Below are 11,681 nucleotides of genomic sequence, written 5' to 3'. Positions count from 1 at the left end.
GCCTGCTAGGTGGTGGTGGCTGCTGGTGGTGGGGATGCTGGGGTGCTGGTGCCTTCTTGCCTGCGAATAGCGATGCAAAGGCTAGGCAATGCAATGCAGAGGTCACGGCCTCCAAGGAGCTCAGTTTTTGGGACAGGTTTTTCCCGGGAGCATAGTGGTCACAGTGGGACAGCATTGCTACTGGCATCTCTGAAGTGGGGTCCTGCAAAACCTAAGATTTTAACGTTTATGTGTCCTCACTCAGAGAGTACCACGGACAGGATGGGTGTACAGGAATGTGGCGAAGCCAGAAAGCGTATCCGATCACATGTACAGGATGGCGATGATGGCTTTGGTGACCGAAGACAAAAGCCTTAACAAGGACAGGTGAGACTGCCTTTGGTTATTGTGACCACATGTTAATGTCATGGGAGAGCTGCAAGCAAAATGCTTAAAAGAGCTGTTGTCCTGAGGAAGAGCTTTTAAAATAAACTGAATGAGTTCAAAGTCCTCTCCCTTTTTCTTTTCCCTCCATCCTTTGGACAGGGAGAGAAAGGGGCTGAAGACTTTTATTGCTAAATTCCAGGTTCTGAGGCCAGTCATTAATGCAGAGGCTCTGAGCTGGTCTTCTCTCAAGTCATAAGTAAGCAAGCTGAAGACACTCAGTTAAAACACAGTTTGAAGTAACAGCCAGCAATGGCAAAGCCATACGCTGTGGGTTTTAACAGACTGAGTTAGCACTCAGCAGCAGTAGGGAGCCTCAGAAATCATGTAGCGTAGAAGAGAAAGCATAATTAGTGTTGAATGAGTTGTCAAGTCTAGTATGGGATCGTACTTGCTTTGTCCCTTCAGGAGCTGATGTAAATAGTGGTGGCTTTTTTGAGTATTCTGCTGCAGGCTGGCACAGTTAGAGAGCTGTGAGTGTCAGATTATATACTGAATTTGGGATTGCTCCAATCAGATTACCTTCTACCTGTTGCAGTGTTAATGTGAAGTGTATAATGTATTTAGTTATTACAGCATCTCCGAAAGCCAAGCATACAAAAGCTAAGTACATTATTTTTTAATGCTATGCTCATGTGCAAACTGTATTCTTGAATCTACATTTACAAGCAGCAGTAGTTACAAGTCAGGAACTAAAATCATGTCTGAAGGGGATAAATTATGCAGTCTCTTAGCTTTATGAATAACAAGATGTAACTTAAAATGCTGAAAGACTAATTATTCTGTCTTTCCTTCTTGTCAGATGCATACGATTAGCTTTGGTTCATGATATGGCTGAATGCATTGTTGGAGATATTGCTCCTGCAGATAATATCTCAAAAGAGGAGAAACACAGGAGAGAAGAGGTATGGGCATAAGGCACGAAGCCATATCTATGAAGTGTTCTGTGTGTGTTTAATGTTCCAGTGATAGTGAAGAGACCCTCTAAGCGACAATGCTGTCATTGGCATTGGACAAATATGCTGCAAACAACCAAAGTTTTGAACTCGTGATTTTTCTACGTGTAACCTCGCCAAGTACAAAGTTACAGAAGGAAAGCCTTTGAAGTAATCTTCACGTTGGCCATTTATTCGGGAACTGGCTGGATTTGTGGTAGCCTGAATTAGTCATGTTGACCAGCCTTACTGAGAGGTGAGCAGCAGGGAGTAGGTGCACTGAGAAAGGTGGGTGACAGTTTGTGGCAGATCATTTGTGTGGTGCCAGATCATGTGGTTGTGATGGAGACTTTATTGAAACCCTTTGCACAGGACTGCAGACACAGGTGCACAGGTTATGAGTCTTTGAGTGCAGTGTGTCTAGAATTATTTTATTTTTGGCCTTGTCCGTATCCAAACTCTTGGTTTGTCATTTCTGGTTCGATGCGTTATTTGAAGAAAATGCAAACCACTTCTCCAGCCACAGCTAGAGGGCAACGTGATGCCTCAGAAGCTCTTTAGACACTACAAGTAGCTCTTCAAAGAATGTAAAAAAAAAAAAAAAATAATTAAAAAAATAATAAAAAAAAGAATGTTGCAGTGATTGTCCCCCCCACACACACTTGTATGCTTATCTGTTCAAAACTTGGGGTTGGGGGGCTATGACTAAATCTAGGAGTAAGCTCTTTGCTAAGAAACTGGAAATTAAAGATCAAAGGGGTATTCAGTGTTCTTGAAGTACTATCTTTACTGACTGCAATTTTGGTATTTCTTTTTTTCAGTGTACTTCCTAGTATGTTCTTATGCTAAACAAAAAAAAAAAAAAAACAAAACACCTCTTTCCTGGAAGCCTCCAAAGGTGGTTTTGTGACCAAGGATCAGGCTTCAATTTTGCCTAGTGGGAATTCTCATTTTTATTTGGGCAATGAAAAAGATACTTTGATGCCTAAATATGTTTAAGAGTTTTCTTAAGTATTTGGAGCTCCTTCTGCTCCCATTTCACTCAGTGAGGACTTTGCTGTTGACTTTGTGGGAAGGAGGGTCAAATGTTAAATGTTTAGGCTGACTTTGAAATGCTTTGTTGTAAAAATACACCAAGGGTAACGGTTTAATGAGGTGGCTTCAGCTGAATTATCAGTATGCTGCTTCTGCTGCAGAGTTCTCCTTTTTTTTCCTTTTGCTCTACAGATGATGTTGAGCTGGTTCTGCTTGTTTGCTGATTCTGCCATACTTTAATCAGCTAGTCTCACCAAGGCAGAAAATGAACTTGATTTTTAAAAAAAAAACAAACAAACCACATTTTGGATTTTCTGGGGTTTGTTTGGGTTGTATTGGGTGTTTTTGGTGTTTTTTTTTTTTTTTGCCAGGTAAGTCTTTTTGCTAACCTTGAAATCTGATGAGCTCCAGAGCTGGAAAGAGGTGGGAAGGAATGAGACCTTGATGCTTCAGTGGTGGGGAGCAGCTGATTCAGTTGAGCCATACTGTGAAACTACACCCTGTATTTGAAGTGGAGAAACAATCATGGCACAAAACCTTTGTCTTGCCTGTGATGTTGATTGTTTCAGAAGCAGCCCTTAGTGTTACTAGGAAAACAGTAGAAATAGCACAGAAATGAGACTGATCCGCTGGGAGAGCACAAAGAGCATGCAGAACAACTTCTGCTTGCTGGTTAAACCATCAGTTTGATACTGTGTGAAACCTTCTACCAAGATTTTTGTTGTTGAACAAATGGTGTCTTAGTCTGGGAGCACTGCATTTTATTGCTGCAGAATATTAAATGGATTTTTTCTCTTTTTTTCAAAATTGGAGACTTTTAAAGACTCATGTTGTGTTGCCTGCCTGACAGTCAGTAGCTGTTCTCAGCCCTGCTAGTGGAAATGTGCTAGTTGAGTGTTTGGGAGGGAGCAGTTGCTTGTCAACACTAGGAGTTAGTATTTTGAAGCTGCTTTTATGGACTGCATCTATAACCTATTAAGTTCCAATGTTGCCTCCACTAGTTAAATCTTGAAGGCAGAGCTGGTAATTCACAGCAGTTCCCTGACATTTGACTTGCCTGTTTTGGTCTGGGCTTCTTTTTGGACTCTTGAAGATATTGGATGCACTTCCAGGTTGTTTTTCTTTTGTTTTCTAACAATTCATGTAAGCAGCTCCCAGAAAAGATCCTCCACTGAGTGGTCTGACTGTTTCTCTGGCAGATTTATGTACATGTGCATGTTAGAATAATATGCTGTGTAGTGTATGTTTCTGCAAACTTGGTAATGAGTACTTAATTCTTCAAAAAAGATAATGATAAAAATGTGCTTGCTCAAAAAATGGATAAATGGAAATGGCTTCTTTTTTTCAGGCAGCTATGCAACAACTGACCCAGCTTCTGTCAGAGGATCTCGGAAAAGAAATCTATGAACTCTGGGAAGTAAGCTTGCATTCTTTTAATCCTTTGGTAAAATTCAGGGTAACCCATTGTCCTCTTCCTGTTTACCTATGAAACTGTGTCATCTCTCATTTTGACCTCAAACAAGGTAAATTCATTTGCTTGGGACATGAAGCTAATGGTATGAGTCAAGGGCTCTTTGGAACCCCTTTCAAAAGGAAACCCTAGACTTTGGTAGAATAACCAGCTTCTGCCTTGGGCCTCTCAGAGTTTTAGATGAACCCATCCAGGGCTTGTACAACTGAAGGAAGGGTTTGTCCTCTACATCCAGCCCTCTTGGATATAAATCTTTTTTTTTTTTTTTTTAACGACATTCTCTCTTATGTTCACATCTGGCTGTTTGCAGCTCATGATCTTTTAATACAGGAAAAAATAATGGTAGCTAATGATGCCACAAAGTATTGCTTTTTGTGGAAATAATAATTTATGCGGCTTCTATTTCTTTATTATACAGCCTATTAGGCTAAAATATTTAGTAGTAACTTCTGGTTTGAACTTATATGTGGCCTATTGACACAGAACAGGGCTTTTCTCAACACAGATTGCTGGCTGGTCTTGGGTATCTTAAATGGTTGTATTGGAAAGTATCTTCTATAGTTGAAGGTGATTTAACTTTTTGATGTGAACTCATACTGTTAATTGATAAGATCTTTTATGCTTGCAAACTAGGGATGATTAGATTATTTCCAGCCAATTCAAGTTTATAATTACTGTGCTTTATCTTCTCCTGGCATACTGTGGCATAAGGACAAGTGCATCCACAATATCTTGTTCACATGTTGTTGCAAACAAGGCATTATATGTTTCTTGGACTCTGTCACCTGAAACTGTAGTTTATGCTGATATTCTTACTTTTCCACTTGGACTGTATTTAAATTCCAGATATTTGCAGCCAATTTCTGTCTTTTGTTACAGCACCCTGTTTGTTTGGGTTTTTTTTCTTGCTGTAGTTGTGTGGTGAAACTGGCAATAGGGATGGAGTTTCAGTGCTGTAATTCAATGTAAAGGGGGCAAACCAGCATAACCAGATCTGGGAAATAATGTGTGTGTATTTGTTTAGCGAGCCCTGGTTCCTTCTCCCTTGGGAACCTGTTATAATTGAGGAAAAGGAGTTTTTGATAGGTAAGATTAGTCCTGTAGGACTCTTTTTTTTTTTTTTTTTTTTCATATATTGTTTTTTTCTTTGCCTCAGTCTTCTCTTCTGATTGTATAAGAGCTGGTTCAGTATGCAGTTAGTTCTTCAGTATGTTAGCTTTTTATCATTCTCGTTAACCATAATTTAACATATGCACACTTTTGATCACTTTTTCTTTGTTTCTACCTTCAGGATAACTTATTGTCATTGAGTCTCCAATGCAGCAGTAGGAGTGTAACCCACATAGCAGCAAGTGTAACCTAAAAATCTAATACTCACGTGTAGCCCCTCTAGTCTTAAGTGGAACAACTATATGCTTCTTAAAAAGAAAAAGGCAGAAAGAAAAAAAATGCAGAAAACAAGAAGCTTCTGATCACTTGGTATGATACTCTGCTCTCAGCAAGCCAGAGGCATTTCCCTCTAATTTCTTTTTGTGAGTGAAGGAAGTTAGGCCCAGAGCTGAACAGTGACTGGGACAAGATCTGTTCCTGTACTGCTCTGCCCTGATCTCTGCCCCTCTTTCTTGTTCAGCCTTACAGAGTATTGCTTTGGACTGTATTGGTGGGCGCTCTGCAAGTGTAGCATAGGGGAGAAAGGTTAGCAGAGAGATGCCTGCAATATATTTTTTTCTTTCTAACTTAATCCAGAATACATTTGAAAAAAACCATTAAAATAAATGAGTCAACTCACTTCAGCTCTGTCTGCTTTTTTTATTTTCAAAAGCAGAAGTACAGGAGTCATTTTTAAAAGCCAGACTGTGGTGTTTCAGAGACCAGTTACTGTTTTTCTAAAGTGTTCTGTTATTTTGCACTCTTAAACGCCTGTGGGGAGGAAATGCTACATGTTTATTTCCGCACTGTGCACAGTCGCACATATAATAGCTGATGTTTCTTGAGGTTAATGTGAGCTGAGGTATGAATAAGATCTGGTGGGTTGTATGGCACAAAGGGGTTGGTAACAGATTGATAGTCTCAATTAATTGCTGGAGGTGGGACAGACCTTTACAAGCGAGCAGGCATAGTTCTCCTTCTCCTGAAGTTCTCCTTTGTAATGCTGCCAACAGTTTGTTCTCTTTGGTGGCCAAAAAAAAAAAAAAAAAGTAGAAATAAGTAGATTTAAGAAAATAAGAAGTAGTATTTAAACAATGTAAAGATGAGACAAAGCTCAAATTGAAAGGAGGAAACGAAGGTAAAAATGGTGAAATGAAGTAGATTACTGAAATAATGATCAAAATGTAATTGGAAATTCAAAGCATTGTTCACATCTAAATACTGTAGTATATGAATCAATCATGGCTATCAAAATCTGGATTTCTGACTTTTAAATGTAAAGCAATAAGCATGAGAACAAACAGGCTCCTAATAGTATGTTGGACAAGGGAATGACCATGACACTTATCTAAGCATCACTGTGCTGGAATTACAAGCCAGGATCTCGTCACTGTGAATGACAGCCACAGTTGTCGTCTTAAGATGCAGAAGGAGGTGCTATGTTTTTTGGTCAGTAGGAAAAACTGTTCCTGAACTTGTGCTGCTGTCATGTGCAGAACTGCTGTGTGCTGTGGGTTGTGTGGATCTGAAAGCACAGATGGGCCCGGTGTGTACTTAAACCTCTGGTCTGATTATGGGGGGTGGTGATGATGAATGGGTCAGACCTGCCAAGGGTCTTGAGGGGATGGTAACCTGCACAGAAAGAAGCCGTTTTCTGCAGTTGGTTTTGGAAGTCGGGAGAAGACCAGCTGATAAGACATCAAATACAATGCAGTAGAGTTAGAAAAGAGAAGGTGAAATGGCAAACCCATATGCAGCCATCACTGGAAGCAAATGACAGCAAAATTGTTCAAGCTGACTAGAAATGTGAATGACACAAATATGTACTGACAATGACTGGAGAGAGGGAAAAGATAGCAGAGATTAAAGGACTTGAAGTCTGAAGGGGAGGAAACCCCTTAATGACTCCCCTCCCTGTCTCCTAGGGGAGACATAAAGACATAAGCAGCTCAGACAGATTAGACCAAAGAGATTAAGAAGGAGTGACAGGAGAAATGTAAAGAACAACTCCTTATAAAAACAGCAAGTGGTGGAGAAAAGTGCAAAATAGGTTTAAAAAATAGGTAACGGTAATGCATAGGCACACACAGTGGTAATTCGTAGCCTTAGCCAGGCCTGAAAAGATCTTGATATATAAAATGTTGTTAAATGAAACCTATTGTTCAGCTTGTATATTGTGTAGGGTTGTCTCCATATCATCCCCGATTCAGACAGAACATTTGGTATGTTTAGATTTAGAGTATGCAAAAGAATTGTGTTCTTAAGTCCTATTACATTTAATAGAAATTTAGCACATACTTATTTCAAGTATTTTCCTGAATAGCAGTCTTAAAAAGAGAGCAAAATATGTAACTGTTGTGAATATTTAGGGAGTGGCTTGTACCAATGAGGAAAATTCTAGATATATAAAGAGATTCTAATACTCCATTTCAGAACAACACTTTTTTTTTTTTTTCTTATAACTGCAAATCTGTTCAGGAATATGAAAACCAGTGTACTGCTGAAGCCAAATTTGTAAAACAGTTGGATCAGTGTGAGATGATACTGCAAGCATTTGAGTACGAAGAATTGGAAAACACACCTGGCAGACTGCAGGATTTTTACGATTCAACTGCTGGTATGACATTTGGACTTTTTTTTTTTAATTTATTTTTTCTTTCATAAATGAAATGCAATATGTAAATTACCTTTTTTTTCGGATAAACATTCAGAGCAAGTGAGAACTAGTTATTTCACTCGTTGCTCAAGTGCCCTAAATATTTCTGGGCAAACTTACTGCGGTGTGAAGATAACTTAGGTTTATCTGTATGTATTGAACCTGAATTTCACTTATGCCAAGTTCCTTTTACATCACTTTTTACCTAGAGAGAGGCCCAGCTTTCATTACGCTCATGTACATGTGTTTAAGGATCTCCCTGTACCATTGGAGGGCTATGAAGGAGGCTTTAGTCTTCACTGGTGCTCTGTCAGCAGCTTGCTTCTACTCCGTTAGTGTTTCATGAACCAGTGAAGCAAAATTTGTTAATCCCTATGTGAGCTGTGGTCTTGTGTGACCTGCCCAAGCTACATGTGAGAAGCAGCTCAGTGAAATGTTTTAGGTGCAATTGTACTCTTTATTCTATCCACTGCTTTTCATCCTTTAAAATAAAGTGATAGTGGAAAGGAAAAATAGATAAAATAATAGTCTTTATTATTTTAGCAAGGCAGTTGAACCGCAGAAGAGGACTGTGACTCCAAGTCATCCTATCCTGGGAAAAAACTATGGACAGACAGAATTGGGGAGAGGACCAGCAACTGCCAGACACAGTCCCTGACAAGTCCCATTTGTACTTTAGTGTCTCCTCAGGGAAATAATGAGCTCTCTGAAAAATGCAATAATTTGATTAGGGAAAAGGGGGGGAAAAAAGGACAACATCAGCGTAGCTGGAATACTTAATCTGCTAATTGACGTCTTTGCCCTCCTAGTAGAACTCAGTAACTTAAACTAAGCGAGTGTCTCAGTAGAGCCTCGAGCATATATCCTACGGACTCCTGTGATTGGGATGGTTTCCTGTATCAGGATACATAGCGTGGGATTGTCCTGGCCAGAGTGCGTCCTTTTTTCAGCTCTTAAGTGTCTTAATAGAGCATGAGATATTTTTATAAGTTTTGGGGGAAAAATAGCTGTAACTACTCTTACACGCTTCCATAGTTGGAGTAAAATGGGGGTACTCTCTTTCTTAAAATAATAATTTGACGTTTATTTTGAGCCTAGAGCAACATCACTGCCAACATTTCACACATAGGAAAATTGGAGCATTTTTAATGAACTTTTCCTTTCTTTTGTTTTGCAGGAAAGTTTGTTCACCCAGAAATACTCCAGCTTGTGTCTCTGATTAACACAGTAAGGAACAAAAAAATAGCTGCTACATCTCATCCACATTCCTGAGGTGTTCCTAAATGCTGTAGCTATAATAAATATTTTGTTTTATATGCTGTGTATTGTTTTTCCTCCCACAACATAGCTAATTCTGCCAGCAGATTGTTTTCTGTGCATTCACTGCTGAGAATCCCAGGACCACTTAGGATCATGTAGGATAGTTACCTCCCAGGTCAAAGGTTGTGTTAAGGACCAACTATTTAGAATTAGGTTGTTTTTTTTTTTTTAAATCAGCCTCTAATTGATGCAGTCTCAGTTACAAATAGATTCTCCAGTGAGGAAATTCAGGTAAGTTTAAAATTTAGCTGGTTGCAGTCTAATTTGTTCATGTAATGCACTGAATGGGAAAGGTAGTCTTGTTCTGTGACTTCTTAGTACGTATGGATTTAAGTACCTTCTATATCAAATGAATTAAAGTCTGTTCACTGCGCTACACAGAAGCGAGACCAATGAGTACGTTTCTCTAGAAGCTCTTGACAGAGACAAACTTAGAGATGAGATTTCTTTGGCATGCGTGAGCCTTAAGAAGCGGTGGTGGATAAAACTGGTAATCATCTCATTAATTACATCTTCTCAATACGTTTATTGTTTCATACAATTTTCACGTGTTGTATCAGGGAATGGTACTGATATTTCTGTAAGGTCAGTATTCCTGACTCCCCCTCACCCAAGAATGGCAATTTTACGGACTCTTGCACAGGTAATTGATAATCACAGAATAGCTGAGTTTGGGAGGGACCTTCGGAGCTTGCGCAGTCGAATGCAAGAGCCTGCACGCCCCTTGTTCCGGCTGTTACATGCTGGTACTGATTCGCTGTAAATGACAGTTCTTAGCAGAAGTAATAATGCTAATGTGACAGTACAGTATGGTTGTCAAGTAAAGCTGTAGTGGTGGTAAATGCCATAATGAGGCTGGTGTCCGCACCATTAACTGTTGTGTCATGGGTACAGCTGGAGATTAGGGCGATGTCACAATTGCCAGATAATGAAAGCTTGCACCTGCAAAAATTAGATGGTAGAGACTCAGAGCTAGCTTCTCTGTCTTCAGCCTCATGTCAAATGAGGTGGCGTAAAACTCAATTCAATTGTCATTCCCTTTAAAGGTCGGTAATTCAGCTGAGCACACATCTTCAGACACTGTGACTCAGAAAATGTCTTCTTTACACAAACCTCAGGGCCTGACTGAAGCTCATGCTGTGTTCTGCAGCCGGTGCCTTTTGGGGAGGCACAGGGTGCTGTGCAGAGCTGCGGGGAGCTCTTGCACAGTGCACAAAGTCTGCAGAGCATATTGGTGCTGGTGAGATGTGGGATGCCTGCTCTGCTCAGGGAACCATGCAGGGCAGCAGTTGTGCCTGTATTGGGTTTTCAGGGCAAGGTTTTGGTAGCTGGGGGGCTAGAGGGGTGTAGCTACAGCTTCTGTGAGAAGCTGCTAGGAACTTCCCCTATGGCTGACAGAGTCAGTGCCAGCCGGCTCCAAAACAGACCTGTCACTGGCCAAGGCCGAGCTTATCAATGATGGTGGTAGCGCCTCTGGGATAACATTGAAGAAGGAAGAATATGTAGCAGTCATAAAAGAGTGAGAATATGTGAGAGCAACCACTCTGCAGCCACCAAGGGCAGTGAAGGAGAGGGAGGAGGTGCTCCAGGCACTGGAGCAGAGATTCCCCAGCAGCTTGTGGGGAAGACCATGGTGAGGCAGGCTGTCCCTCTGCAGGCTGTGGAGGTTTACAGTGGAGCAGATATACACCTGTGGAGGATCTCATGCTGGAGCAGGTGGGTGTCCAAAGGAAGCTGTGACCCAGTGGAGGGCCCACCCTGGAGCAGGCTCCTGGCAGGACCTGTGACCCTGGAAGGGACCCGCACTGGAGCAGTTCATGAAGAACTGCAGCTCATGGGAAGGATTCGTCAGAGAAGTTCGTGGAGGACTGTCTCCTGTGGGAGGGACCCCACGCTGGAGCAGGGGAAGAGTGTGAGGAGTCTTCCCCCTGAGGAGGAAAGAGCAGCAGAGACAACATGTGATGAACTGACCACAACCCCCATTCCCATCTCCCTGAGCCGCTGTGGGGGAGCAGGTAGAGAATTTGGGAGCAAAGTTGAGCCCAGGAAGAAGGGAGGAGTGGGAAGGTGGTGTTTTCAGATTTAATTCTTATGATTGGATTGGTAATAAATTGAATGAATTTTCCCCAAGATAAGTCTGCTTTACCTGTGACAGTAATTACTGTGTGATCTCCCTGTCCTTATCTTTACTTTCGTTGTATTTTCTCTCCCCTGTCCAGCTGAGGAGGGGAATGATAGAGCGGCTTTGGTGGGCGCCTGGTGTTCAACCAGGGTCAGCCCACCACAGTGCCCTATGGAGACCCTGAAAGAATAAACTGCACTTTCCTGAGCAATACAAAACTAGTGCTAATTGGTGGCTGACTGATAGCGCAAGTGATGGGTGATGGAGTGGGCCCACCCCACCATTCCTCAGCATTTTTATTCCACCGAGATGCATACACACCATAGTCTCCGTTAGCTTGTACTGAATGCCAAGCACGAGAGCTCTACAGATACATTGGAAGACATAACTGAGAACATTCTTGACAAACGAGAGAAGTGGCCTTAAAAAAAAAAAAAAGTGTGATAGAAACACACACGGCACAAGCACCACCCCAGCAGGAACAGTCGGTTCCTCCAGCGCAGCAGGAGGCTTTACTGGCTGGTGAGCCGTGGTTCTGCAGGGGTCCAGGGGAACCAAGAAGCCCAGTCA

The 11,681-nt window shown here is 41.4% G+C and overlaps 1 protein-coding gene across 1 annotated transcript in view; it reads left to right on the top strand.

Annotated features, from left to right (window-relative positions):
• Window positions 1-8,996, top strand: part of HDDC2 (HD domain containing 2) — a 14,599-nt gene extending 5,603 nt beyond the window's left edge. Inside the window, exons 3-7 of the mRNA XM_009880184.1 lie at window positions 245-366; window positions 1,226-1,328; window positions 3,742-3,810; window positions 7,492-7,630; window positions 8,847-8,996. Coding sequence (XP_009878486.1) covers window positions 245-366; window positions 1,226-1,328; window positions 3,742-3,810; window positions 7,492-7,630; window positions 8,847-8,941 — 528 coding nt within the window. The 3' untranslated portion in view covers window positions 8,942-8,996. The remainder of the gene's footprint in view (window positions 1-244; window positions 367-1,225; window positions 1,329-3,741; window positions 3,811-7,491; window positions 7,631-8,846) is intronic.
• The last annotated feature ends 2,685 nt before the right edge of the window (window positions 8,997-11,681 follow it).

This window comes from Charadrius vociferus, unplaced genomic scaffold, assembly GCF_000708025.1.
Source record: "Charadrius vociferus isolate BGI_N301 unplaced genomic scaffold, ASM70802v2 scaffold82, whole genome shotgun sequence".
Lineage (NCBI taxonomy): Eukaryota > Metazoa > Chordata > Aves > Charadriiformes > Charadriidae > Charadrius > Charadrius vociferus.
Note: the sequence above shows the minus strand (reverse complement) of the source record. Positions and strands in the feature narration are given on the sequence as shown.